The 26,653-nt window shown below is 37.5% G+C and overlaps 1 protein-coding gene across 13 annotated transcripts in view; it reads left to right on the top strand.

The window, feature by feature from the left end:
- Positions 1-18,415, top strand: part of lrrfip1a (leucine rich repeat (in FLII) interacting protein 1a) — a 65,108-nt gene extending 46,693 nt beyond the window's left edge. For 11 of the 13 annotated variants that reach the window (XM_053626303.1, XM_053626302.1, XM_053626306.1 and 8 more), the window contains 7 exons: positions 1,910-1,981; positions 2,589-2,759; positions 6,489-6,581; positions 6,749-6,841; positions 7,025-7,117; positions 7,469-7,577; positions 8,781-12,465. In XM_053626303.1, coding sequence (XP_053482278.1) covers positions 1,910-1,981; positions 2,589-2,759; positions 6,489-6,581; positions 6,749-6,841; positions 7,025-7,117; positions 7,469-7,577; positions 8,781-11,974 — 3,825 coding nt within the window. In that variant the 3' untranslated portion in view covers positions 11,975-12,465. Of the gene's footprint in view, positions 1-1,909; positions 1,982-2,588; positions 2,760-6,488; positions 6,582-6,748; positions 6,842-7,024; positions 7,118-7,468; positions 7,578-8,780; positions 12,466-13,227; positions 13,278-14,097; positions 14,219-14,784; positions 14,865-16,456; positions 16,562-16,698 lie in introns of those variants that run through there. The other 2 variants (XM_053626315.1, XM_053626304.1) reach the window with 2 other exon arrangements.
- Positions 18,416-26,653: the final 8,238 nt, after the last annotated feature.

Here is a 26,653-nt window from a genome sequence, read left to right as displayed (position 1 = left end):
CCATAATACAGATTTACTCTATGGATCGTCCATGTTTTTTTGGGGGGGGGGATTGTGCACAGCATACCTGATCCAGTTTATCTGCAAAGTTTTTTCCTGTAAGGCGTGATGACATTTAATGTCCCCGACATCGTCTGTAGTCCCATTTAGCAACTTGTTAGTGTCATGATTTCCCCTAGCGCAAGCGCTGGAGCACGCTCGCTCTGAAACCTGAAGCGAAGCTCACAGCACGAGCTCTAAAATGCTAACACCATTTCCGGGTTTTGGCATACAAAATGATGTCATCCCTGAGCTGCTCTATGGTGATTGGCTGTAAGTTTAGGAAGCGCTTGATTTGATCTGCAGCAGAGTTTTCTATGAGCGGAGGACGAACTTTAAACGTCAGTATCGCAGTCAGTCATGTTCATGTAATCGTGGGCAGGCAAAATCGTAATCGAGAACATTATTCGATTAATTGTGCAACCCTGTGGGATTGAGATCTGGACTGTTTGCTGGTCATGTCATTGAGTTGATTTATCTTTCCTGAAGAAAAGCTTTAACACTCTTTGCTTTGTAGTCAGATTCATTATCATTTTGAAAAATTACTTCATCACCAAATCTACTTTCTATCGATGTAATGAGAAAAGTGTCCACCATTTCAGTATACACCTGTGCATTGACTGCTGAGGTCTCCCCTGGTCCTTTACCTGACATGAAACCCCATATCATAAATGAGTGGGGAAATTTGATTGTTTTCTTTCTGTCATCTTTATATCTTTCATTAGAACAGCACCAGACAAAAGTTCATCTCAGACAAAGCATCATCTCCTTGACCAATTCAGATTTGTGATTCATCACTGAATATCACTTTCACCCAATCATCCACACTCCATGATTGCTTCACTTTAGCCCACTGTAACATTGTTTTCTTCAGTTTATGTGTTAGTGCTGGTTTGCGTTTGGCTTTTCTATACGTAAATCCCATTTCATTCAGCCGATTTCTTACAATTCTATCGCAGACATTGACTCCTGTTAACGCTCATTTGTTTTTCATTTGTTTTGTTGTGCATTTTCTATTTTCAAGGCATATTGCTTTGAGTTTTCAATCCTGATGCTTTGATGTCTTCCTTGGTCCACCTGTATGTTTTCCTTTTATAACCTTCCCATTTTGTATATACTTGCACCAAATTTTTGACACAGCTGACTGGGAACAACCAACATCTTTTGCAACACCCCCTGTTGGATTTCCCTTCTTGAAGTAGTTTTATAATCCTTTCCACTGTTTCAATTGACAACTCTATTGTTGGGGCCACGCTTCCTTTCAAAAAGTCCAAAGTTAAGTTCTGTAAGCACTCTCTTTTAACTGCAGACTAAATTGCATTTTTAGACTTGTGCTGGTATTTATTTTAGAAATGCAAAATACAAGGAGATTTCCATAATTTTTTTCCCCTACTTGATTAATTAATGCCGTTAATTAAAATAAATTCATTTAACTTGTTTGAGGTATGTTTCACGAAGCCGGAATGTTCAGCTATTAAACAAAAATATTTTTTTACAAAGTAAAAAAAGTAGGTTGAACATCTAAGTGTGGTGAGTCAATAATTCTTGCCATGGGTTGTACATAGAATGTGTAGAAGAAGCAACAGACTGGATCATGATAATTTGTAGTTGTATACCTGAACATTATAAGTAAGATCTGAATACTTCTGCATTGACTACAGCTAGGGCAGGCCAGAAAATAGCATTTTATATAAAGTTTACTCATTATTGTTATACTTGTCATTTTTCCCCTGTTCAATGTGCTCTTATAGGTCGTAATATATTATTCTTTGCAAATGAGTCTGTCTGTTGCCTGTCTCATCACTGCTGCCTCACGTTAAACTAATTTCTTTAACCTCTTCCCTCTCACTCTTCCATACTGTTTATTTAGGAGATTCATGAACTTAAGGATCAGATCCATGATGTGGAGGCCAAGTACATGCAAAGCCTCAAAGAAATCAAGGTACACTGCACAGTCAGGGCAATGTGGAAACTAACACGTGTATTTATATAAAAAAAAAAAATATTAAAAAAAAGTGTGTTTTTAGTTATTGCAGTTTTTCTTTTTTGAGGCCACATAATTCATTTAAATAACTTTTTGTTTGTCAAATCAATACCATTATTATAATGCCAATTTCTGCTGGCATGGTGGGCTTTCACTGTAATGTTAGCAGCAAAAAAAACTATTTGAGGAGCAGACTATGGTACAGTTGCACACCGACCTCAAAGCCCCTAACAAATGATCCCCTTTGTAGTATAACTTACAACTCTTAGCGTCTACAAAAATATGGTAATTGTGTAGCAGTGTACACATCATTATTAAGATGTGTACATTGCTATTCATGGATTTTCCATTATAATTTTCCATTACCTTGTGTTATAAGCCTAATTTTAGCAGTCTTTAGCCTGACTTTCTTCTTTCTGTCATGTTTATGGCCTTAAATACACACTGCAGATCTCTGCTCATGCCTTTCATTGTGTCAGTGTGTATTTGCATCTACTTTATAATTCTGTAATGAAATATGTGTGCTTGTGATTAAACAATGCTCATGCTTTTATATCACTTTTAGGATTCTCTGGCAGACATGGAGGGGAAATATCGCAAGGCCATGGTGTCCAATGCTCAGTTGGATAATGAGAAATCCAATCTGATGTATGAGGTGGACACTTTGAAAGACTCTCTGATGGAGCTGGAGGAGCTTTTGGCTGAGACTCGGCGAGAGTGTGAGGAGAAGAGTAAGGTATGTTTTAATCAGAGTTAGGGTCACATGATTAATAGTATTTTTATAGTTGGGTGTTCCTGTGAGGATCACATTATGGATCAGTTAAAAAATGGGAAATGGCGCTAATCAACTTTTACGCGCACACAGCACCATGACCTTGCACTGCAGATGGGTGTGTGTGTGTGCATGTACATTTCAGGGTTTGTCTGTAGGAATGTTGCCAAGCCAAAGCAAGCAGCTCTCACTTCAAAACCAAACCCAAATACTACCCAATACCAAACAAAAACTCATACAAAGTGTTTGTATTTAGCCATAAGATAGAATCTTCTAATGATTTTGTGGCGTGCTTATATTAGTCGATAAAAGCTTTACTCACACGGTCATCTTATATTTTATGCTGAAATGTGTGATTTCAAAAAAGATGTACAGTCATGTGAAAAAATAGGTACACTCTATGGAAATATTTTTGACACATTTGGACAAGCAAGCATTTGATTCTCTTTGAAACAGTGCCTATTAATAAAGTTGATACACTCTATTAAATGGTGCACAAAATTGACATATTGCAGTAATTTTCACAATTTAAATTAACAAAAAAAATCATTAGATCAGTCACATGGAAAAAGTAAGTACACCCTCCACATTTATCACACCTTCAAATCAATAACATTAGAATCAGGTGTTAAAGATTGGGTGCCAGTGATTAGAACCTGCTTAGGGAGAGCAGGTGGAACCTGTCTTATTTATACCCCTCTCATATCTAGTGTCTGGTGTTCCCTTTGCTATTGAGGTGTGTGTGTGTGGTGTCATCATGCCAAGATCTAAAGAGTTCTGTAAGGCCTTCAGAAAAAAGGTTGTGGGTACCTATGAGTCTGGCAAGGAATTTAAAAAGATCTCCAAATTATTTGAAATACATCATTCCACTGTAAGGAAAATAATCTACAAATGGTGCAGATTTCAAACAACTGCCTATTTGTCCAGGACTGGCCGTCCCAGCAGATTCAGCCCAGGAGCAGACTGTCTGATGCAAAAAGAAGTCTCCACGTACCCCAAAATTTCATCACAAGATCTGCTAATAAGTCTTGCAACTGTTGGTGTTAAAGTGCATGCGTCTACAGTCAGAAAGAGATTTGACCTGCATGCCAGGAAAAAGCCTTTGCAATACTACAGTTTGCCAATGAGCATATATGCAAAGACCAGGCCTTTTGGAATAATGTGCTCTGACCAGACGAAGCAAAGATAGAGTTGTTTGGCCACAGTAACAGCGGACATGTTTAGTGCAGACCAAAGACAGCTTTTCAGGAAAAGCACCTCATAGCACCTGTGAAGCACAGTGGTGGAAATGTCATGGTTTGGGGTTGCGTTGCTGCCTCATGGACTGGAGAGTTTGCATTCATTGATTCAACTATGAATTCTGCATCATATCCAAGAGTGCTTGAAGATAATGTGAGGCCATCTGTCCAAAAGTTGAAGTTTTGAAAGTGGACTTTTCAACAGGATAATTGTCCTAAGCATACTAGCAAATCCACCAAGGAATGGCTCAAAAAGAAGAAATTAAGGGTTCTGGAATGGTCTTGTCAAAACCCAGATTTGAATCCGATTGAAATATTGGGGGGGGATTTTAAATGGGAGTATGCAAGAAAACCCTCACACATCTTGAAAATGAAAGAATATTTCATGGAGGAGTGGTCAAAAATTCCAGCAAGCTGATGTCCGAGATTGGTGGATAATTATGCAAAATGCCTACAAGTTATAACAGGTGTATTTACTTTTTCCACAGAAGAATATTACATCTATCGAAATTTATGTTAAATAAACAATGGAAAAAAACTAATTTTCCTTGTGTTTTTTCTCAAGTATATCAACTTTATTAATAAGCACTGTTTCAGAGAGGATAAAATGTTTGCTTGGCAAAATACGTCAAAAAAGGCAACAATTTCCATGGGGTGTATTTATTTCATTATTCACATGACTGTATTTGCCTGCTTTCTAACCATTTGTCTGCTAAATGTCTTTATTATAGAATTTCTGCCCGATTATAATAGTGCTTGATTAAAGCCAAACTCATTTTTTATAATTAACTTCTAACTATCTATAGGTTCAGTGGTGAATTTGCAAAAATATGTATTTAACTGATCTATTTCACCTTTCCTAATTGCCAGGGAAAGTTATGGTCACCTGGCTAACTTCTTTTGTGCACACATGACAAGAACAACGTCAGAAGCGACTTATGACATGGCATCTGATACAAATACCAATGTCCATGGTCATTGTTCCCATTGTTCACACTTCGTATGCATTGGTCCTTATGTACACCATGATAAGGACCATTATGTACACCATTATGTACAACCTGTGTAGTAGGCTGTGTCGGAGCTACAGGTATAACCTGTCCTCCAAAGCTGGCGATAAACTGAACATTTATTTTCTCCCTCTGTGAGTCATTCCTCAGCTTACACATGCCCTGTCATCCACATCCTAGTAGACCTGAGTCTTGTAATGTACCACACACATTGTGGTTAGCTGATGATTCCCACTACACACAGCTGTAGAATGCCTAACAGCAGCTAATTTTCACTGCCTTACCATTGATCATCTCAGAGAAGCAGTGTCCAGTTCTGGTGTCTTTTTGTTGACTGCACAGCGATGATGATGAAGAGTCAAATATGATCTATGCTCTATGTTCTTAAGCCTAAAGAACTAGTTGTAAATGGCCATGCCTAAAAAAAGACTGATAAGAGTACTATAAGCAGCTGATAGTGGTTGGGCGGAGACTGTTTCTACAGTAGCCGTCAAATCATTGATCTTGGAAGTGACAGACAATGCTGATGTTAGTATCTCACTCGCAGCCATTCCATCTTAGATTATTGCAGATATGATATTGCATGGAATCAAATAATATCTATGTAAAACTTTGCAAAATCCAAAAAATAGATTTTAGAGTGTGGATGTGGGGATTTGTGGACATTCAGCTACAATAACATTAGTTACACTGGATCCAAGTTGTTCTACTTTAAGAAAGTTAATTTCTTTCAGAATTTATTGTTTTTGGTAGTGCATAAAATTTTGATCCATTAAACAGTGCTCTGAACATTGACTTGTCTAGGTAAATTAAAACAACATTAAGATGCCGTTAAGATCATCTTTATAGAGGCATTTTATACAGTATAGTATGGTCATGTGACTATGCAAGTGAGAACTTAAACCTCAAAACGAGGTTGTGTGCCGTGAAAGCTCCTCCATCAGCAAATCAGAATGGAGGGGAAAATCTTTGTACACAGAATGGTGGCGAAAAACATAAATGACAAAAAATATTACACAGTTCTGTAGGTGGAAACAGCTTGTTGAAGAGTGAGGTCAGAGGAGTATGGCCTAACTGGTTTGAGCTAACAGGAAGGTTCAGACTTTATTGGCATTCAGTGAAGATCATTAAAATGAACAATATTTTGGAATATTTCTATATCCCCTTCCCTCCCCAGCAGTCCTCCCAACACAAGCCTGTACATTCCACAGTCATTCATCATGGATCACTAACTTTATGATGGAGTGAAAAAAGTAAATAAAGAACTAAAATTTAATCAAATAAATAAAAATACAGTAAAAGGTGAGCAATGAAAATGGCACCATAAAAAGTGATGATTTTATACATTACACTGAAAGGTCACCCTGCCAATAGCATTCACTATATAAATTAGAAGAAATAGCTCTTTTGTACACCCTTTTTAAAGCGATGTACCATCCTTTCAGGATCTGGAGCGAGAGAAGCATGCCCACAGTATACTCCAGTTTCAGTTCAGCGAGCAAAAAGAAGCATTGAAACAAAGTGAAGAGCTCCTGACTGTGAGTACTGTGTCTGTGACTGTACTGAAATAGTTCTCTTAAACTCATTACCATTTAAAACACTTTTGTCTTTTGATCTTTTGCATTCTCCCTTCCTTCTATGCTCCTCCTTCTGCTTCCTTCTCTCCTTATGCTTTGGTTTCCATACTGCTTCATACTTCCACCAGGAGATACGTCATTTACACATCAAACAAGAGGGCTTTGTTAGGGAGATTTCTGACCTGCAGGAAACTATTGAATGGAAGGATAAAAAAATTGGGGTATGCTACACGAGGCTATTCATCTAATGAGTCAAGAACACATTAACTCAGAACATTGACATATATGACAAGTATTGTCATATTGTCTGAAAAGGTTGTAATAAATAAGTGTGTGTACACATTTATGTATGTATATAAGTATACTGCTTCATCTTTGCCAAAACACTTTTGGGTTCTTCTCAGGCCTTAGAAAGACAGAAGGAGTTTTCTGATGCCATTCGAAATGAGCGGGATGAACTCCGGGATGAGGTGGTTCAACTCAAAGACATTTTAAGGGTAAATGTACACGGTTAAATGCAAAGATATATGGCATTTAGACAGATGCTGCTTTAATTTTAAAGTATATTTACCTGGTAGATTGAATTGCATTTCATCCAGCATGTAATGTTTTCATTTAAATTGTAAAAAAAAAAAAAAGAAGAAAGGGGGGGGAGTGAACACTGATTTGTCTTTACTCCAACACCATGTGATACTTCAGAAGAAAACCATTTCATACCCTCACGTACCTTCTCATACCCCTTAGAAACCCCTCACATATGCCTTAGAAACCCCTCATGTGCCAATGTCATGACCATTAAGCTAAAAATAGACTGGAACAATCATTTAACCATAAAATAATTCTTACAGAAACATGGCATTGTCCTTGGACCAGACTTGCGCACCAATGGGGAAGTGGAAGAAAATGTGACCAGTGGATCAGCCTGCACTGAATTGCAACAAGGGAGCAGTGTATTAGGTAAGCTTCTGTTGGCCAAATACAGATACAAATACAAAAGTAGATATCTTTTTCTCTTGCTGTGAGCTAGCTTAAGCTAACAGGTGATTTTGGCATCATGTACATCTCAGGGCTTCGGCATGTTGACTGTGATTTCTGAATATTAACACACAGCTATATTTCCCTTTTGTTTTAAATAATTATTCTGGAATGCACTCCGATTTCCTTCCTGTTTTTGAGTGTAAAGGTTTGATTGTCTGTATTTTCAGACTGTCTGATTTTCAGACCCTTTTTTTTTTTTTTTTTAATAAGATAGTTTATAATGTTGCATCTACTACCTGATGGCAGAAGCTGTTTTCTCTTCGTCCAAAGGTTGTATATTTGAAGGTCTTAAGTGAACATTTGCACCCCCTCATGGCACCCCCTCAATTGTCTAAAGCCATCTCTCCCTCTTAATTGTGAAATTTGTATACTTATCAACCATGATCAAACTAGCAGTAGTTCTTGTTTTTCTGGCAATTATGTAGTAACGAGATTGGTTCAGGCTATTGGATGGTATTTTGTTGCTTTCTGAAATTCACATGCTGTATTTTGAGTTTCTCTCAGCAAGGGCTTTTTTGTTCCATTGTTTCACACAGATTATTGTTCTACAAGTGGCATTTAACAGTTAGCTGTGAAATTGATAACCACAAGAATCAACTAAATTGTACAAATCTAAAACGGTTCCCTTGGTATTATTTTTGCCTCATTATCTTTACTGACAAGTTTGTAAACTTGTATTTATTGTGATTGTGCTTAATGGCTAGTGCATGTCAGCAAAGCACTTTGTCCCCCCCCCATGGTGATGGATGACAGTTTTTCATCTGTATAAAGTGATATTTGGGCAAAGGCAACAGCTCATTGGTTGAGCTGGAAAATCACTAAATGAATCATGTATATTTGTTATGTAATAATTTCTGCCAGTTCTCTTGAGTCCCAATAACTGTGAAGTTGACTTTATCTTGTCTTATGCTTTCCATGTTTTGATGGATTAACACCATTTTGGTGCAGCATGTTTCTCTCTCTTCAATGTTTACATTTGATCAGTAGCTATGCTTTGTAGCCTGAACACTCTATTGTTCCTTCACAATTTTTATTTATTTATTTCACCTTTATAAATGTATATTGTAAACAGCAAACATTTTCTTATTTCCTCTACCACTGATTCCTCAATCAATCTCCCAGGCACTCAGGAGTTGCAGCTGTTTAGAGGTGAAAATGTAGGGGGCTCCAGAGGTGGCCAGTTCCAACACCCAAAGGATTTTGACCATGGAATTCAAGAGAATCACCTGCCTACATCTGCCTCTGGCAATTCTTCTGAATCTCTTTTAGTAGCACAAAATGATGATGTGGGTCTTGGAAATGATATAAATAACAGCACAGAGAAAATTCAGATTAATGTTGAAAAACCTCAGAATGTTTTTGTGGTTGAAGCAGAGGAACATGTTGTATTGGAAATTTCAAAAGGTAATGTAGCACCAGAACCTGTTGCAATTTTTATGGACGGTATGAGGACAGATCAGCAAGAGAGTTCACTGTATGTTAAAAGAAGTGAGACTATCAAAGAGGGAAATACTGATTCCACAGAAAAATCCACCTGTGAGATATCAGAAAAAGATGGAGATCACTTAGATGAAACTGTGGCTGGAGATTCTCAGATCAGAATGGTTTCTGACAGTTTGCCATCAGCAAAAATAGATACATCATCACATTCTCAAAGTGCCAGTGTTTCAGGAAAAAAGAAGAAGAAGAAAAAGAAAAGTAAACAGAAACAAAAGCATAGTTGTGATGAAAAAGAGGTTCATTCAGAAATAGGGGACAAGAATGAAAACCAGCTCATAGAGAGCAGTTCAGTTCAGACTGTAGAGTCAGTTTCAGAGTATAACTCTATACGTTCAGAGGAAGCAACAATAAATGAGAAAGTTTCAGATAATGTGAATATTAATGAAAGGACTGACCTGATGCACAAAGGAGCAGAATCCCTAGAACTACAAAGCCCTAATACCGGCCCTGGAAACATTTTAGGACCAATCATTAATTGGACTGATTGCACAAGCAGCACTGACTCCATCCCACCTTTGGACTCCAAAACAGAAATTAATATTGAAATCCCTACTTATGGCTTTCCATTGGAAATTACTACTGGTGAGTTAAATGCTTCTAATGGCAAATACAAATTGCTAAGCAACACTGATGACGCTGGGCCAAAAGACATTGTTGCTGTCTGTGCTGATTTTCCTGACTCTGAAAACTCTTCTGAGGTAAACCTTGAGAAAGATATAACTGAAACTACCAAAGATGTAGTAAAAATAGAAACAGTTGATGAGATTATTCATCTTGATGAAACCAGTGTAGAAACTTCCACAGACACACAGCTGGATGACACATTAGATCCAGCAGAAGTACTAAAAGAAGAGCAAGAAACATCGAGAGACACACAGCTGGGTGACACATTAGATACAGCTGAAGTACCAAAAGAAGAGCAAGAAACAGACACAGACACACAGCTGGGTGACAAATTAGTTACAGCTGAAGTATCTGAACCGGAACAAGAAACATCCACAGACACAGAGCTGGGTAACACATTAGATACAGCAGAAGTACCAAAAGAAGAGCAAGAAACATCCACAGACACACAGCTGGGTGACACATTAGTTACAGCTGAAGTACCAAAAGAAGAGCAAGAAACAGACACAGACACACAGCTGGGTGACAAATTAGTTACAGCTGAAGTACCAAAAGAAGAGCAAGAAACAGACACAGAGCTGGGTGACACATTAGTTACAGCTGAAGTACCAAAAGAAGAGCAAGAAACATCGAGAGAGACACAGCTGGGTGAAGCATTAGTTACAGCTGAAGTACCTGAACAGGAACAAGAAACATCCACAGACACACAGCTGGGTGACACATTAGTTGCAGCTGAAGTACCAAAAGAAGAGCAAGAAACAGACACAGAGCTGGGTGACACATTAGTTACAGCTGAAGTACCAAAAGAAGAGCAAGAAACATCCACAGACACACAGCTGGGTGACACATTAGTTACAGCTGAAGTACCAAAAGAAGAGCAAGAAACAGACACAGAGCTGGGTGACACATTAGTTACAGCTGAAGTACCAAAAGAAGAGCAAGAAACATCCACAGACACACAGCTGGGTGACACATTAGATACAGCAAAAGTACCAAAAGAAGAGCAAGAAACATCCACAGACACACAGCTGGGTGACACATTAGTTACAGCTGAAGTACCAAAAGAAGAGCAAGAAACATCGAGAGACATACAACTGGGTGAAGCATTAGTTACAGCTGAAGTACCTGAACAGGAACAAGAAACATCCACAGACACACAGCTGGGTGACACATTAGATACAGCTGAAGTACCAAAAGAAGAGCAAGAAACATCCATAGACACACAGCTGGGTGACACATTAGTTACAGCTGAAGTACCAAAAGAAGAGCAAGAAACATCGAGAGACACACAGCTGGGTGAAGCATTAGTTACAGCTGAAGTACCTGAACAGGAACAAGAAACATCCACAGATACACAGCTGGGTGACACATTAGATACAGCAAAAGTACCAAAAGAAGAGCAAGAAACATCCACAGACACAGAGCTGGGAGAAGCATTAGTTACAGCTGAAGTACCAAAAGAAGAGCAAGAAACATCGAGAGACACACAGCTGGGAGACACATTAGTTACAGCTGAAGTACCTGAACAGGAACAAGAATCACAGGAGCCAACACGCATAGATCAGGAATTCAGTGTAGAAGAGGATGAAGGTGAGGTGGAGTCTGGAGAATCTTTTGAGTTTAATATGGAGGTTAACGGGTCAGAAGGAAATTTGCTTGGAGATACCGAGTGTCAGCAAGAACACAAAAGCATTTCCAGGTACACAGAGCAGTCTTGTACAACCAGTGAACCACAGGAGCTGGCAGATGCTGAAGAGGGACATGAAGACCAAAAGTTACAGACAGATGAACAGAATGTCTCAATAGAAAGAGACAAGGGTGTGGATCAGATAGCCACAACAGAGAACGATCATAACAAATGTCAGCAACAATTTATAACAGGAAAAGATGAACAAGGATCTCAAGACCATGAAGAAATCATACATGTTGAGCACTATGAAAGCGCCAAGCAGGAAGCAAGTCCAGCAAATCTTGTACAGGTCCTTGATGATCCTCTTCCTGAGACAGGAGAGTTAGACCAGGAGGCCACTAGTGTCATTCCACAAGAAGAAGGTCAGAATATGGGAGAGCAGGAAATCAGGGAGTTCAAAGAGGGTACATCTAAGAGAAACAAGGAGGATGCAAAGAATGGCTCCAAAAAGGAAAGCAAGAAAGGAAAGGGGAAGACTAAAGAGGACTGCAAAATGTCTTAATACTGTGCCAAAAGATGTTACCATAAAAGTAAATAATGAAGTCTTAAAAAGCCTAACTAAAACCCACTTCAATGAGAATTTGTTTGAAAAGCTTCTAATCCTGAATAATTTCATGAATGCAGGAAAATCAAGTCACACAGTGTGTATTATATTTACTTAAATCTAGACCAAAATTATCTTTAAGAACGAAACTCTATCTTTGCACATTGCACTGAATTGTACTTAAACAGACAGCTCATTTAAGTATTGAAATGTTTTGCTGTGTGAGATGGATGTAGGTTCCAATAGCAGGATTGTGCGAGATGTAGACATTTCTAAAAATGTCAAAACACATTGCAGATTTGTTTAATGACATTTGGAGCTCAATGAAATTCATGGCTTATTTATTTTCTAATTATTATTACTGTGGTAGTTTACATGCTGTTTACATACTGTAAAGATTGTGCAGCATTTTACTACCTTTTTGCACATGATAATAAAAATAATTAAAATATTTTTTTTGTGTGTGTAATTGCCATCAGGGACTTTTGGCTTGTCACATTATACTGATTTGCATATTAAAATATCAGGTTCCTTATTAAATGTTTTACAGCTGTTTAACATTCCATTGACTTTCACCTTCACACATTCTGTATGTCAAAAGCCCTGGGAGATTGTATTGTCATGATGGAAGACCTTTAAAATAAAGCATCAGTAATTTAAAGTAGGCTCGTATATGACTGTGTGTGTGTATGTTTTATATATAATGTTTATACTATTTTAAATAAATGAGAACAAATCTGACTGAATTCAGTAATCAGGACCCTGCTGCATGAAGCGGTATTTGTTGTTCCATGTTCACTCCTGAAGTTTCTGCATGTTATCCATCTTCACCCTCCACGTCCCATATACATCTCATTTGCATGCACTGAATCCTTCTTCCCATAAACTTGGCTCCTCCTACTGCTGTAAGTCTGATTCCTATTTTTAACCATGGAAGGACAATTTGTTTTGAATAGATGTATGTATCAGTTCTGAGACATCTTTTAGTATATTTACTTTAACTCAGGAAAAAGAACTGGGTGTTTTTTAAACAGGAAAACTCAGCTGCTTTGGTCCTTTAGGACCAGCGAGGGCATCTCTAGACATACCTGTAATATACTGCAAATGGTTAATATATTAGACACTTATGAATAAATAAGATGTAAAACTTTATGTATATAAAAACCCATTATATACTGGGTATAGATATAAATTCTTGGTCTGCTTTTCAGAAATCCGTCTACGAAAACTGGTGGATGAACGAGAGAATTTGCTCGAACAGGTAAGAATCACACATTTGTGAAATGCTCACTTTAGTTGTACATTACTTAAGAATGTAGGTTAATTGAAAATGGAAATAAGTTCTACAAAAACTACATTTATCTGTATTTCACAGTATGTTGCCATCTCATAGTGGTTGATCATCAAAAATCCCATTAATCTGATGATATTGCTCCAGGTTTTTTGCATAGGTTATGATGAGATATTGACCTTTATTAACTGACATTCCAACGGCAGTCAAAGGGTTAATGATATCTAACAGTAGCTATGATACATTTGTCACCAAGTTATGAACAGTGTAAACCTGTTGCGAAGCGTTGTGCTTGTGTTGCTTTACTTGCTGACATATAGCGCTTTGATGTATAGTTTTGAGTAATGTATAGAATTAGCCATATACATTATAGTGTTCCATTCAAAGCCATTTGAAAGTGATCTGGACCCAGACCCCCAAGTGGAAGGTCAAAAGTGACATTGGTAACAGAGGAAATGACTGTAAGATAACCCAGTAACCAAAGTTAAAGTATAATATATCGGGAATGATTGGAACCCATTTACTTTGTGGAGAATATTATAAATATTAGTACATTTAATATAAAATTTCATTTTATTATTAAATAAAATGAATAAATAAAACGTGTATTTTAAACCCTCAGCTCTCTTTTAAACGTTGACCAGGTATCTCAGAGGTCTATAGTGTGACCGTGCTGTATTTTCACATTATCATACAATAGAAGGGTGTGTTGTGAGATTAAAATCAACATTTGATATTTAAGTATCTGTCAGGAGTGGGTTGTAAATTGACCTACACTGTTTATATTCAGGTGAAGACTCTAAAAGAACAACATGAGCAGACGAAAAAGAGGCATAGAGGAGATCAGAGCTGCAGTCCAGAGGGAGAGGTGCTGGAGAATGATACTGACGCCGATGTCATGGACATGCCGAGTATGTGAGACACAAACAAACACAGCTTTTATTGTCTTCATGAGTAGACATGACACTGGTACGATACCCAGGATCAGTACCAGGCAATACCAGCATAAAATGGACATGATTAAAAGAGACATGATTTAGTTTTTTTTCTTATTTATTATTTGATTTATTAGTTATTTATTTTATGTATGCTTTATACTTCATTCTATTTATTACAGTTGGCAATGTACATGATTTAGGTGTGAAAGAGTTTAATCAAATAAATAATTGTTATTTTTCTGTAGATCATGTTTGATGCCATGTTTTGTAATGTGCTTCAGTTAAATACATAAAAGGCTTCAGTATCGATATTGGAAAGGAAAAGTGGTATTGTGCCCTCTTTATTTACATATAAAGCTATGCCTACCTCTAATCCACCCAACCTTAACCTCTGTATGCTAAAGAAGGAATAAAAACACTTTTCCTTGTTGTGACCACAAATTTCTATAAATTATGAGGTCCACATATAGGTTCCATATTTCAGTGAATTTATATCAAATGTGGATGTGTATATTTAAAAAATGTTCATGCTTTTATAGGAGATGCTAACAGGCAAGTCAATGACCTTAAATTTAAGCTGGTCAAATCAGAGCAGGAAATCTCAGCGTTGGAACAGAATGTGAGTGATCTGTGATAATTTATGTCTGCTTGTATGCATTGTTATGAGTTGAGAGACTGTTTTCACCTGGGGCGAGCTGCACCTTAAGCCTGGTCATAAACTAATAAGTTTCTATTTAAGATGTAACTTTATGGGCCGAAGTGTCAAAGCACTGCATCAAGCTGAATTTTCACAGCCTTGAATATTTTTCCAGGCTGAAATATATGTCTAGCATGCTTAACCAGGAGCAGACATAGACTTTTTTATGATAGCTACTTTAAACATTAACTAGTTAATCACTACTGCATGTGGTCTTCCATATTTGGTCTGTCATATTGAACAGGTGTTTATGATTCTCTTAAAACACTTAAAACATCACATGACGGTAAAGGGCTGTACATTCTTTTATGGCATTTAGGCTTGCTGCGATAGCCTGTGTTCCCGGTGTTACTGGTGTTGGGGCCGCACACCGATTACATCACTTGCCCACCGCGGCACCGCCCCCACTGTCGTTTTGCTTTTTTATAGTAATAAAAATCATTTAGTTCAGTTAGAGAATGGACACTACAATTAAAAACCGAATGCGTCTGCTCAATTCAGCATGACCCAAATGAGTCAGAGTCACAGCACAGATCAGATTTCATTAAGCACGTAACGAGAGTGAGGCGAGCTGACTGACAAGACGATGGCGGAAGATTTGGTTTCAAAAGTTCTATGTTTAATATAAGCGAGTTTGTCATTGTACTGTTTTGTTGTTGTGTTCTCACACGTTGATTAACCAGTGGAAAAATTTTCCTCACAGTCACATTCCTGATGTCATTCCCTGGCAATTCTTTCCCCTAGGATTGTCCTATTGTGTTTAATTAGTATGGTTTTGTGGAGACTTTTTTCTATTGTATTGTTCAGTGTTACATTTGTGATTTTTAAAAAAGTGTTACATACACATTAACATTTTACTAGGGATGCTCCGATCAATCGGCTGCCAATTGGTATCGGCCGGTAATCACATTCTATGACACGGTAGTCTCTAAATTTGGCCGATCTCATGAACCGATCATAATTTGATAACGTAAAACATGTGAGGGCGTAAAACACGTGATGACGTTAAACTTTAGCACTGCGGTCATGTCATCTAGGCATGGAATTATGTGGTCTCAAGAAACAATGAAAAATTTGCTACTTGCCATGTATTTTTAAACGCCTATTAAAATGTTCATTGTAAAATTAATGTTTGTTATGCTTATTTATTTGATTCATTAATTAAAGCAGCATTACTGTAAATAGTATAACCAAGGCAACATCTGTGGTATTACTTTATTTGGAAAAAAAAAAGGTTAACAGTGACTGTCAACAGAAAGCTTACATATCGCTTATATAAAGCTTGAATGATTGGGATCAATATCAGCCAATCATGATGTCAAGAAATCGGTATCGGGTTCAAAAATCCTGACCGGAGCATCCCTACATTTTAGTAACACTTAAATGCTTAAAACACAAGACTTGGTTGGTATAATATAAAGTCGTCTTAATTGGCACACAGTCTATATATTCTATTTCTTATTGGACTGGAATGGGCTTTCATCAATTTAATTCTCTTCCATGTCCTACGGCAGGTCACAAGACTTGAGGGTCAGGTGACTCGGTACAAATCTGCAGCGGAGAATGCAGAGAAAGTGGAGGATGAACTAAAAGCTGAGAAACGCAAACTGCAGAGAGAGGTATGATTTTTTTATTTTATTTTATTTTTTTATAGTTCACCTGCTGATGATAAATATCCCCAAACACAGTGATGTGTACAATGTTTTTTTACATTTGGTGTACATACATAGCTGTGTTTCATTTTTATTTTTGCCAGCTCCGAACCTCACTGGACAAGATTGAGGAGTTAGAGGCAAGTAACAGCCACCTGAACAAACGGCTGGAGAAGATGAAGGCATATCGAGGCACAGCAGCAACACCCTAGCAGCCTTTAACTAGACCCACTAACAGTTGAACTTCCACTGTGCCATTCACTGACTGCTCTGAAGCATGTTGCCACTTCTGTGTACAGCTTTCCATGAAACTGCGAGTTCAATACAGAAAAAATGCACTGACACACTACAATATGATATTGTGCCATTTGTTTTTATTTATATTTATTTAATGATTGAGTTCTAGGGTTGAAAAGAAATATCCAAGGGTTTCATAGGAAGTGTGGGGAAACCTTAATGAAGCTCTTAATACTTGGAGATTGAAAGGTTGCAATGCTTTAACATTTGGTGGCAGTTCAAGGGAGTGTGGGAAAATATGGTAGAAGACATGGCTTTGGTGGAACTCTTGCAACATTTTGTGTTTTGTGCAGTACAGACGTGACAAATTAAAGGGAAAACCGCAGAAGGTGTGTCTGTAAGGTGTTGGGCAACCTCACGCTGCTAGAACAACTTCAGTCCTCCTTGGCATAAACTCTGCAAGTGTTTGGAACTGTACAGGAGGGATGAACACCATTCTTCCTAAAGATATTCCATTAGCTAATGTATTAATTATTTGAGAGTGGTGGTGGAGAGTCCTGTGTAACGTTCCAAAATCTCCCATAGGTGGGTTGAGATTTATTTTCATCCTCATCAGTGAGCCCTTGTGTCCTGTGGATGGGGGCTTTGCCATCCTGGAAGTAACAACTCTCAACAGGTATAGAAATGTTTCATCATAGGAGAAAGATGATCATTCAGACAAGCGAATCCAACCTCTGCCCCTCTCTGAAAAATCCCCCCACACTATAACAGAACCACTGTTTTTTCTTTAATTTTTTTTTTTGTTTGTCTCCAGTCAGTATATCAAACTGCATCTAAAATTAGAGTGTGTGGACTCAAGGTCCTAGGTTTGGTCTTGAGCTACCGGTAAAGGTCACTCCTGAATCAAACTGTTCTTGTCTACATACTGTAATAACAGCCAAAGCAATTAAGAGATCCATAGAAAAAGTACACCATATAATGACATTCAATGCTGCTGCCATATCCTTGGTAAGAATCTTTTTCTTGGATATAGATTTAATCACCTTCAAACATCAAACATGACAATAAACAAAATGAGTATTAAGCCCAAAATCCTTGTTTGAAGGTTTTCTGGTTATGGATCCATTTCTTGAAAGTGGCTCTAAAGTAGTCATGGTGCTGTTCTGCCCTGTAGAACCACATGCAGTTTTGCACTCAGGTCTCCTTTGGTGAACAGTGGACTAGTTCAACAAAGACTTCATATTAAACCATAATGAACTTTCTTTTACTTTCACACTATCCGTTGTTACCCAGATGAGGATGGATTCCCTTCTGAGTCTGGTTCCTCTCAAGGTTTCTTCCTCATATCATCTTGGGGAGTTTTTCCTCACCACCATCACCACCGGCTCGCTCAATAGGGATTAATCCACACACTTAAAATCTGTATCCTGTGTTTATATATTTCTGTAAAGCTGCTTTGAGACAATGTCCACTTTTAAAAGCGCTATACAAATAAAATGTAATTGAATTGAATTAACAGAAAGTTTGGCTAAACAAATCATTATTTTAAACCTAGACTTAAAGACTGAGACTTGAAGATTGTTTGAGTCCCGAACATTAATTTGGAAGGCTATTCCATAGCTCTCCCTTATAAGAGAAAGCTCTGTCCACTGCTGTAGTCTTCATTATTTATACTACTAACAAGCCTGCATCTTTTGAATGCAGGTGTGGTCAGATCGTAATAGACCTAAAGGTAACTCGGGTAACGTGAGGTGAGACAATTCAGTGATTTATAGGTCATTAGTAATATTTTATAATCAAAAAATTTTACTCTGAGCCAATGCAATAATAGGGGTGATATGACCAAATTTTCTGTCTTGAACTACTTTTTTTCTGCATCATGTATTGACAAGGCCTTTGCTAGTGGGGTGAAAAATGGTGACAATTATAGGGGCCCCCACTAAATCCAGTAGTTATGCTATATAGGCCCCAACTCTATGAATAAATTAAATATCAATTAAAGCTTCAGCTTGTATGCTCCCCTCCCTAAAAATGGTTTAGTCTGATGGTTATTAATTATTTCAGTTCAGTCAGTGACAAACAGCAGAGGTCCCACCCCAGCTTGTGAACATCACAATTCAGAGTTAAGGCTGCTCTGAGAACAGTAGAAGCTAGAAAGTTACACATGAAGAACCTGAGACATAAATCTAGGTACCAGGGACGTAATGAAAAGAAGGAGAGGGGGGCCAGGAGAACTGCTGGATCCCAGTCTATCAAGACCTTCTTTAATAAGACAGGTCTCCCAGTGTACTGTGCTTAACCCGTGCAGTATTCATGTATAAAGATGTTTATATTTGAATTGAAATTCATGATGTACAGACCTTTTTACAGAAACTAATCTCAAGCTGAAGGTTGCACACATTTATAGATCAAATCGTCAATCCAAATGAGACCTGACCTTAATCAACAACATTTAGTGTTTAAAAAAAAAAAAAAAAACATTGAGTGAGTCTAACTCTCAAAAAGAAAGTTGCACATTGAATTTAACTGAATTCAAACATATTTTTGCAACACTTTTTAAAACTGTTTTTCCAAATAAAGTGACGGTAGCTCGAGGAAAACCTGGTGAACAATAGTAAAATCCCAGAGCAGAATCCACAATTAAATTTAATAGTTTACTGGAGTCTTCATTTTTAATTTTCGTCTTAACTAACTATCTAGATATAGACTTTTTTTACACTGTAGATTTTTGAACAATAATAGGCTATGGACATTTTAAATGTCCAACCCACATTTCTGCAAGCTGGAAGAAAATGCATCTATTTCTAAATTAGTTATAGAACCTTATTATTTAATTTTAGCTTTAGTAACGAGCAATATTCTTACATCTCTCTTTTTGTGCGTCTGTGTGTGTTCTGTTCATTTATTACGTGGCAAAGATGCCAGCGTGCATGTAACACCAGTCCCATTCACAAAACGCAAGCAATAAAATTACATCATGGGAAAACAGCTTTTGGTTTTGTCAAGATCATGAGAAAATTAAGTCGAGATCACGAGAAAACAACAAAGAAAAAAATTAATAATGCATGGCCGCTTAGGGATTCCATAGTGTAGTCCAGCCGTGTTTCTGTTACTACAGTGCACTGGACAGTAAATTGACAGCTCTATAAACATGCATGGTGGCATTGTGGTAAAAAAAAAAAAAACAAAAACAAAACATTGTTGCTGTTTTTTATGTATAAAAAAAATTTTTTAAAGGAATTTTAGATGTGTAATTCACAGCCTTAAACTTTTCACTTAAAACGTTGCTAAATGTTAGATTTTTTTTTCTTTATTCTCTCGACCATATATATCATATTACTTAAAGTTAAGTGAACGGCAACTTAATTTATTTGTCATATTTGCCTTTGTATGGAATTAATGAACACACAATATTCCAGGTGAAACCATCACAATTTAACAGCATTAATAGCCACTAGGTGGCACAGTGATGGGAGAAGTATAAAGTTGACCCCGTAATGCAGCCTGGCTGATCCGGTGTGACCAAATCTTTTATACAGGGAAGCTACTTTTAAAAAAAAAAAAAAAAAGATCTTTATTATTTACATGGACTGTTTTTTGTTAGAAGTTGGGCTAATGTATGTTATATTCAAGTTATATGTACTTTGAACTTTAAGTAGAGAAAACTTGGACATTTAAAATAAACTGAACTAACATAGGTTGTTCTAACACAGAATTACACTTTCTGATAAATCAATTCTTAATAGTTGTTAACACTTGCTAGAAAGTAGAAGTAAAACAAACAAATGCATCTAGTTTGTTTCTAACTCTTTGAAGTTAAAAGCACTGAGTATTTTTATGTCTAATTAAAGTGTGTAATCTTGTAAGGAGAGCTAATAAGGTTTCACAAAATTTGTGAAAAATATTACCTGCCATGCATATAAAATTTCAGTGCCATCATATTTATTGTAATCATGTGTTCAATACATATAATGACCATTTAAAGTATTAACACTAACTGCACAGATTTAACACAGACAAGCAAACAAAACATTTCACCCAACAGGGAGTACAAAATAACTTTTCTCCTATAAATGTCTGCACTGTCAAAAAAAAAAAAAAAACAACAATCAGAATAAAACAACAGTACAAATTGAATTGTATATCCTTTTTTGTATAACATTTTAAACTATTCACCATGGTAGCTTTTAAAGTCAGGAAACGTACATACATTTTACCAAAGATAAAACATTCATTTTAAGTGTAAGGAAATGTATATGTATGTGTATATGTAATGAATATGCCGTGAGTTTGATCAGTGCCTTCTGGCTCAGCAATGAGGACACCAACTGAGATTTGGCAGAAGAAAACATCATAGTCAGGTTCCTGCAAACAAAAGAAATCTCAGTAAGAACCATTATATCCCTAACAGGAGGAAAAACATAACTTTCTGTTAATGTATCTCAAATACCACAAAATATAAAATGATAAGATCACAAAGGAAAGAATAAGTGTGGCAGAGAAGGAGGCAGTGTGCCAAGTGTGCACAGCTATGTGTGCCATAATTGGCATCAGACCTGTATGTGGAAGCCCAGCCCTTCACCACAGTTGGAGTCTGTGGCGTAGGTGGGGACTTCTGGATACAAATCATGCATAGCATGTTTAATAGCAGTACATAAAGTTTAATCTCTGTAAATAAAGGGTTTAACTCAGATTGATCTGGTCTATCATTTTCTATCACAAGAGTCCACAATCTACAGTGCCCTCCACTAATATTTATTATTTAAACTTTTGATCTTTTGTTAAAGAAAAATTCACAAAAAGACTCTGCTCTCATGGATAGCAAACAATTGCAAACAAAACAAGTTTATCCCCCCCAAAAATTGTTAAATATAGGTGTGCAACAATTATTGGCACCCTTTTAGTCAATACTTTGTGCTACCTGCATTTGCCAAGATAACGGCTCTGAGTCTTCTCCTATAATGTCTGATGAGGTTGGAGAATACATGGTAAGGGATCTGAGACCGTTCCTCCATACACAATCTCTCCAGATCCTTCACATTTCGAGGTCCACACTGGTGGACTCTCCTCTTCAGTTCACCCCACAGGTTTTCTATGGGGTTCAGGTCAGGGGACTGGGATGGCCATGGCAGGACCTCGATTTTGTGGTCAGTAAACCATTTTTGTGTTGATTTTGATGTATGTTTTGGATCATTGTCCTGCTGGAAGATCCAACCACGGCCCTTTTTAAGCTTTCTGGCAGAGGCAGTCAGGTTTTCATTTAATATCTGTTGATATTTGATAGAGTCCATGATGCCATGTATCCTAACAAAATGTCCAGGTCCTCTGGCAGAAAAACAGTCCCAAAACATTAAAGATCCACCACCATATTTAACCGTGGGCATGAGGTACTTTTCCATATGACTACCTCACTGTGTACTCCAAAACCAACTTTGGTGTTTATTGCCAACAAGCTCTATTTTGGTTTCATCTGACCATAGAACCCGATCCCATTTCAAGTTCCAGTAGTGTCTGACAAACTGAAGATGCTCGAGTTTGTTTTTGGATGAGAGTAGAGGCTTTTTTTCTTGAAACCCTTCTAAACAACTTGTGGTGATGTATAATTGCAATCAAAATTATTCAACCCCCATTGCAAATCAGGTTTATTGTCAAAATTTACAGACTTTCAGCTGTTTGCAATGAACAAATCAATCAAAAGCAATTGAAATAGTTCAACACAACGAATGTTTCAAGTGGTTTCCCCAAATTCAAATGAAAATGCAACTTATAATGATTTCTCCAGTCTCAAAATAATTCAAGCCCATAGAATACAATCCCTCACAACAGCACAAATATGCAAAACAGGTGTTGTCTCGAGGACACCTGATGCAACTTATCAAGGACTTCATTAGTGGCACCAAGTGTGCTTGAGCTGGAACAATAACTTTGAATAATCAATTTTTTTTACTGCAACTGTATAACGAACACTTCTAATCAGGTTAATTGTATATGTGGACTTACCTTAAAGAATTAGGTCTGGTTCATTCTAATTTCCAATATAAACAAAATTTATTATGAAAAACATGGGTGGTATAATATCCATTGACTTCACAGAACAGAAAATTGTTCATTTTGATAAAAAAAAACCCATTGCATTTATTATTGTCTATCTTGTATTGTCAATGTCAATCAGCTAAGGGGTTTTCCCCTAAAGAGAAGTAAATTTATGGGAATGGGCCTATTTTAAAACTTCAGTATGTCCATATCCACAAAGAAATTAGGCTAACTTTACATTTTTCAGAGCATGAAAGGCAATTATTAGACAGCACAGCATAACTATAGTTAGTCTAGCTAACTGCAAAATGCTACATTTCAGATCAGGTGGTGTGATATTAAAACTGTAAAAATATGCATAATAAAACATAAAATACAAACTCCTGGAAACTCACAACATTTATCAGACCTGGGAATCTTTCCATGGACCCGTGACCCTGTGTACCATGAGCAGTAAAGAAAATGGATGGATGTATAATGATACTAAAAGCTGCAAGCAGCATTTTTGGGGGCCAAGCACCTGAGCTACACATTCAAAGAGGCACTACAATTGTTGTCTAAGCAAATATTGGAAAAGCAGAGCCACAGTGGTAGTCAAAGGGGTTCAAGAATGATGTGTACTTTCACTGTGATGATGTGTATGTTTTTACCAGACAGTGGTGGAATTCTTTGACTGTAGGAGGAAAGGTCTAGATGAACAAATGTGAAGCAGTTGAAACTGCTGCTACTGCTGTGACCTGGGAGTTGCCTGTTGCTACTTTGACCTGTTTTCATGATTGCTACTGCTGAGGTACAAACTCACTTCCTGTTTGATGGCTTCACTGTCAGATTCATTGGCCCATTCTAGACAAACAATTTGGAGTATTCAAAATTCTTCTGATAATTTTGTGAGTCCAAAAAAAAAAAAAAAAAAAAAAACAGATTTGGACAAACTGGCAGAATTTCTAATTAGATATAAATTAATGTCATGGTGAGTTGAACTCGTTTTGAACAAGGGAATCCAGGAATGCCTGGCTTTTAAATTTTGTACACATGCTTCAAAAGCTATGAACATAAACACACTTCCAAATTAGGCCCAAATTTGACCCAATAGTGGTGCTAAAGCATTGGCAGCACTTGGCCCAAATTTGGTCAGAATATTCCTTAGACCATCCTCAATCTATGTGCCAAATTTCACAACTTTTTATCTGACACCCTTACCAGAAGAAGAAGCAGAATAATAATAAGAAAAGGTTGAATAACAATAGGATGCCTGTGCTTGGTCCCTTAATAATTATAATAATAATGACAACAGCAATAATAAAAATGTATTATTTATATAGCACTTTAATTTCAATAAGATATGATGTCACTGCTTCCACATTGTCCAGTTCCATCCCCAACACAAAGCTCTCTTCCATACCAGCTTGCTCAGTTTGTTGGCCCCACAAGTCCCATTGCCACCTCCCCAACATACCACAGCAAAGAAGATAACACTGGCCACCACAGACAGGTAAAAACATCCATAGCAGCCTAGTGCACACATTAAAGGACCTGAGCCTCCTCGGAAAGAAAATCCTGCTCTGTCCTTTCCTGTGTAAGAAGAGGCTCCCTCCTCAGCTCCTCCTGTATTCCCTTCTTGGCATCATCAGTGTGCCAGTGCCATGAAGGTTCTCTTCTTCCTGTTCAGCGGGGCTTTGATGACCCTGTTAATCCAAGGATTTTTGTTGGGAAAGCAGTGGACCTTCTTGATGGGGACAACACTCTCCTCACAGAATCTGAAGTAGTCTGAATGACACCCTCTGTGCCATCCCCATGATCTTCCTGAAACAGCTTCTAGTCAGTTGTCTTGTAACACTCCATCAGGGCCTCCTCTGCCTCCACAGACTACAGCTACACAGTCCTAGTGGTTACAAGCTGTCTCCTAACAATAGGCTTGTATGTAGGTGTGAGCTGTGTCAGACAGTGGTCTAATTTGCCAAGGGGGGAAGGGCGGTGGTGCTGGATGCCTCCTTAACATCGGCATACAGCAAGTCCAAGGTCTTATCCCTTCTAGTGTTGAAGGTTCCATACTGTGTAAAGTTCAACAGGGTCTTTGAGATTTTAACATGATTAAAATCTCCATTTATTATAAAGACTGCACTGGGATGCTGTGTCTGCAGATCTGCGATGATGGAATGAATGATGTCACGTTCCTCACCATCGCCCTGGCTCGAGTTCCTCGCCACCATATCCTTAATTCCACCAGAATCTCCTTCAGACATACCACTGGTCGATAAACATCTCAAAGTGTTCTACATAAAGATTAAAGGCTAAATAATGTATTAATGATCGAGCACATTAAAGAACCAATGTTCACTTCCTAAAGAATTAACTATCAAGTATTCCTCTGGAAAATTATTCCACAGTTTAGCGGTGATGCAAGAAAAACGTATTCCACTGACTGATTGAGCTGCAACTGATCCACAGGACTAACACTAAGCCTGCATCAGATGAATGAAGTGCTTAGGATGGGCTATAACACTTCAGGAGATCAGCAACATACTGTACACCAGAGCTAAACCATGTAGAAGTTTAAATATTATAAACAAGGATTTGTTATCAATGCAGAACCTAATAGTGTAGCTTGACACCAGTTTAATAAATATGATGAATATGAAAAGGATGTCAGATGATGCAGAGTAACTTCCTCCTTATTCTGACAGAAGCATTTCTACTCACTTTCTACTCTTATTTCTGAGTCACAGGCAGCTAGAAGTATCTCTGGATGGCCTTTCAATTACATCATGTGCACCAGTGAAATACATTGGTGTGATTATTAACTCCAGTCTCTCATTTGGTCGATAATAACACCTTGCTGATATTCCAGTAGGTGCAGAAACAAGCTCCAGTTAGTCCAGAATGCAGCAGAACCTGACAGTTTGACTATATTACACCCATTTCGTCCACAATTCATTGGCTTCTAGTAAAATGTTTAATTGATCGCAAATTATTTGACACAAAATATTACTAATGATCTATAAAGCACTGAATGCCTTGTCATCAGGATGGTCACACATTTCAAGTTCAAAATTAGGCTATTTACAGTAAAATATTATTAAATAAAAATCTTAAAATAATATAATTTGTGTGTTACACAGTATCGCATAAATTGTCAAATGTATGAGCCTCTTTGTGATTGAGGAGATAAAATAAACAAAGGAAATAAACAGATTATTCAGAGCCTTGTGTAAGTGATATTAAAGTGCTTCTACAGGCAAGCTAACCTGTGGAACTGGTCAATAACTGGAGACCTCTTCAGCCTTGTGAAAAGCCTATAAAAACCTACTTACTTGTCTAGTCAGTAGTGATGGGAAGTTCGAATCATTTTCCTGACTCGGATCTTTGAATCTCGTTCAGCAAAATGAACGAATCTTTCTTTCTTTTGTCACGTCACATTTGTCACGTCTGTTCCCCGGAAACAGAAACGATTAGTTCACATCTCGAGTCTTTGGGTTCGAGTCATTCGCGTCATCCCGTTTCCGGTACTGCATGGTGCATAGCCTATGCGTGTCACCGGAAGATCGAATGACTCGAACCCGAAGACTCGAGAGATGAACTAATATTTCTGTTTCCGGTACAGAACCTATGGGGATGTTGCAGCGCATGCTCGGTCAGAAATGAACGAATCACTCTCTGAGACAACACGTTGTTCCCGAGTCATATTAAAGATCCGTTCAAAATGAATGAATCGTTCATGAACGACATAACACTACTAGTCAGGCATTTTGTGGATGAGCTGATTTGGGACACGTCCCTCAGATTAAAGTT

Source organism: Ictalurus furcatus, chromosome 6, assembly GCF_023375685.1.
Source record: "Ictalurus furcatus strain D&B chromosome 6, Billie_1.0, whole genome shotgun sequence".
Classification (NCBI taxonomy): Eukaryota; Metazoa; Chordata; class Actinopteri; order Siluriformes; family Ictaluridae; genus Ictalurus; species Ictalurus furcatus.
The sequence above is the reverse complement of the archived record's forward strand: the minus strand, read 5'-3'. Positions and strand labels throughout refer to the sequence as shown.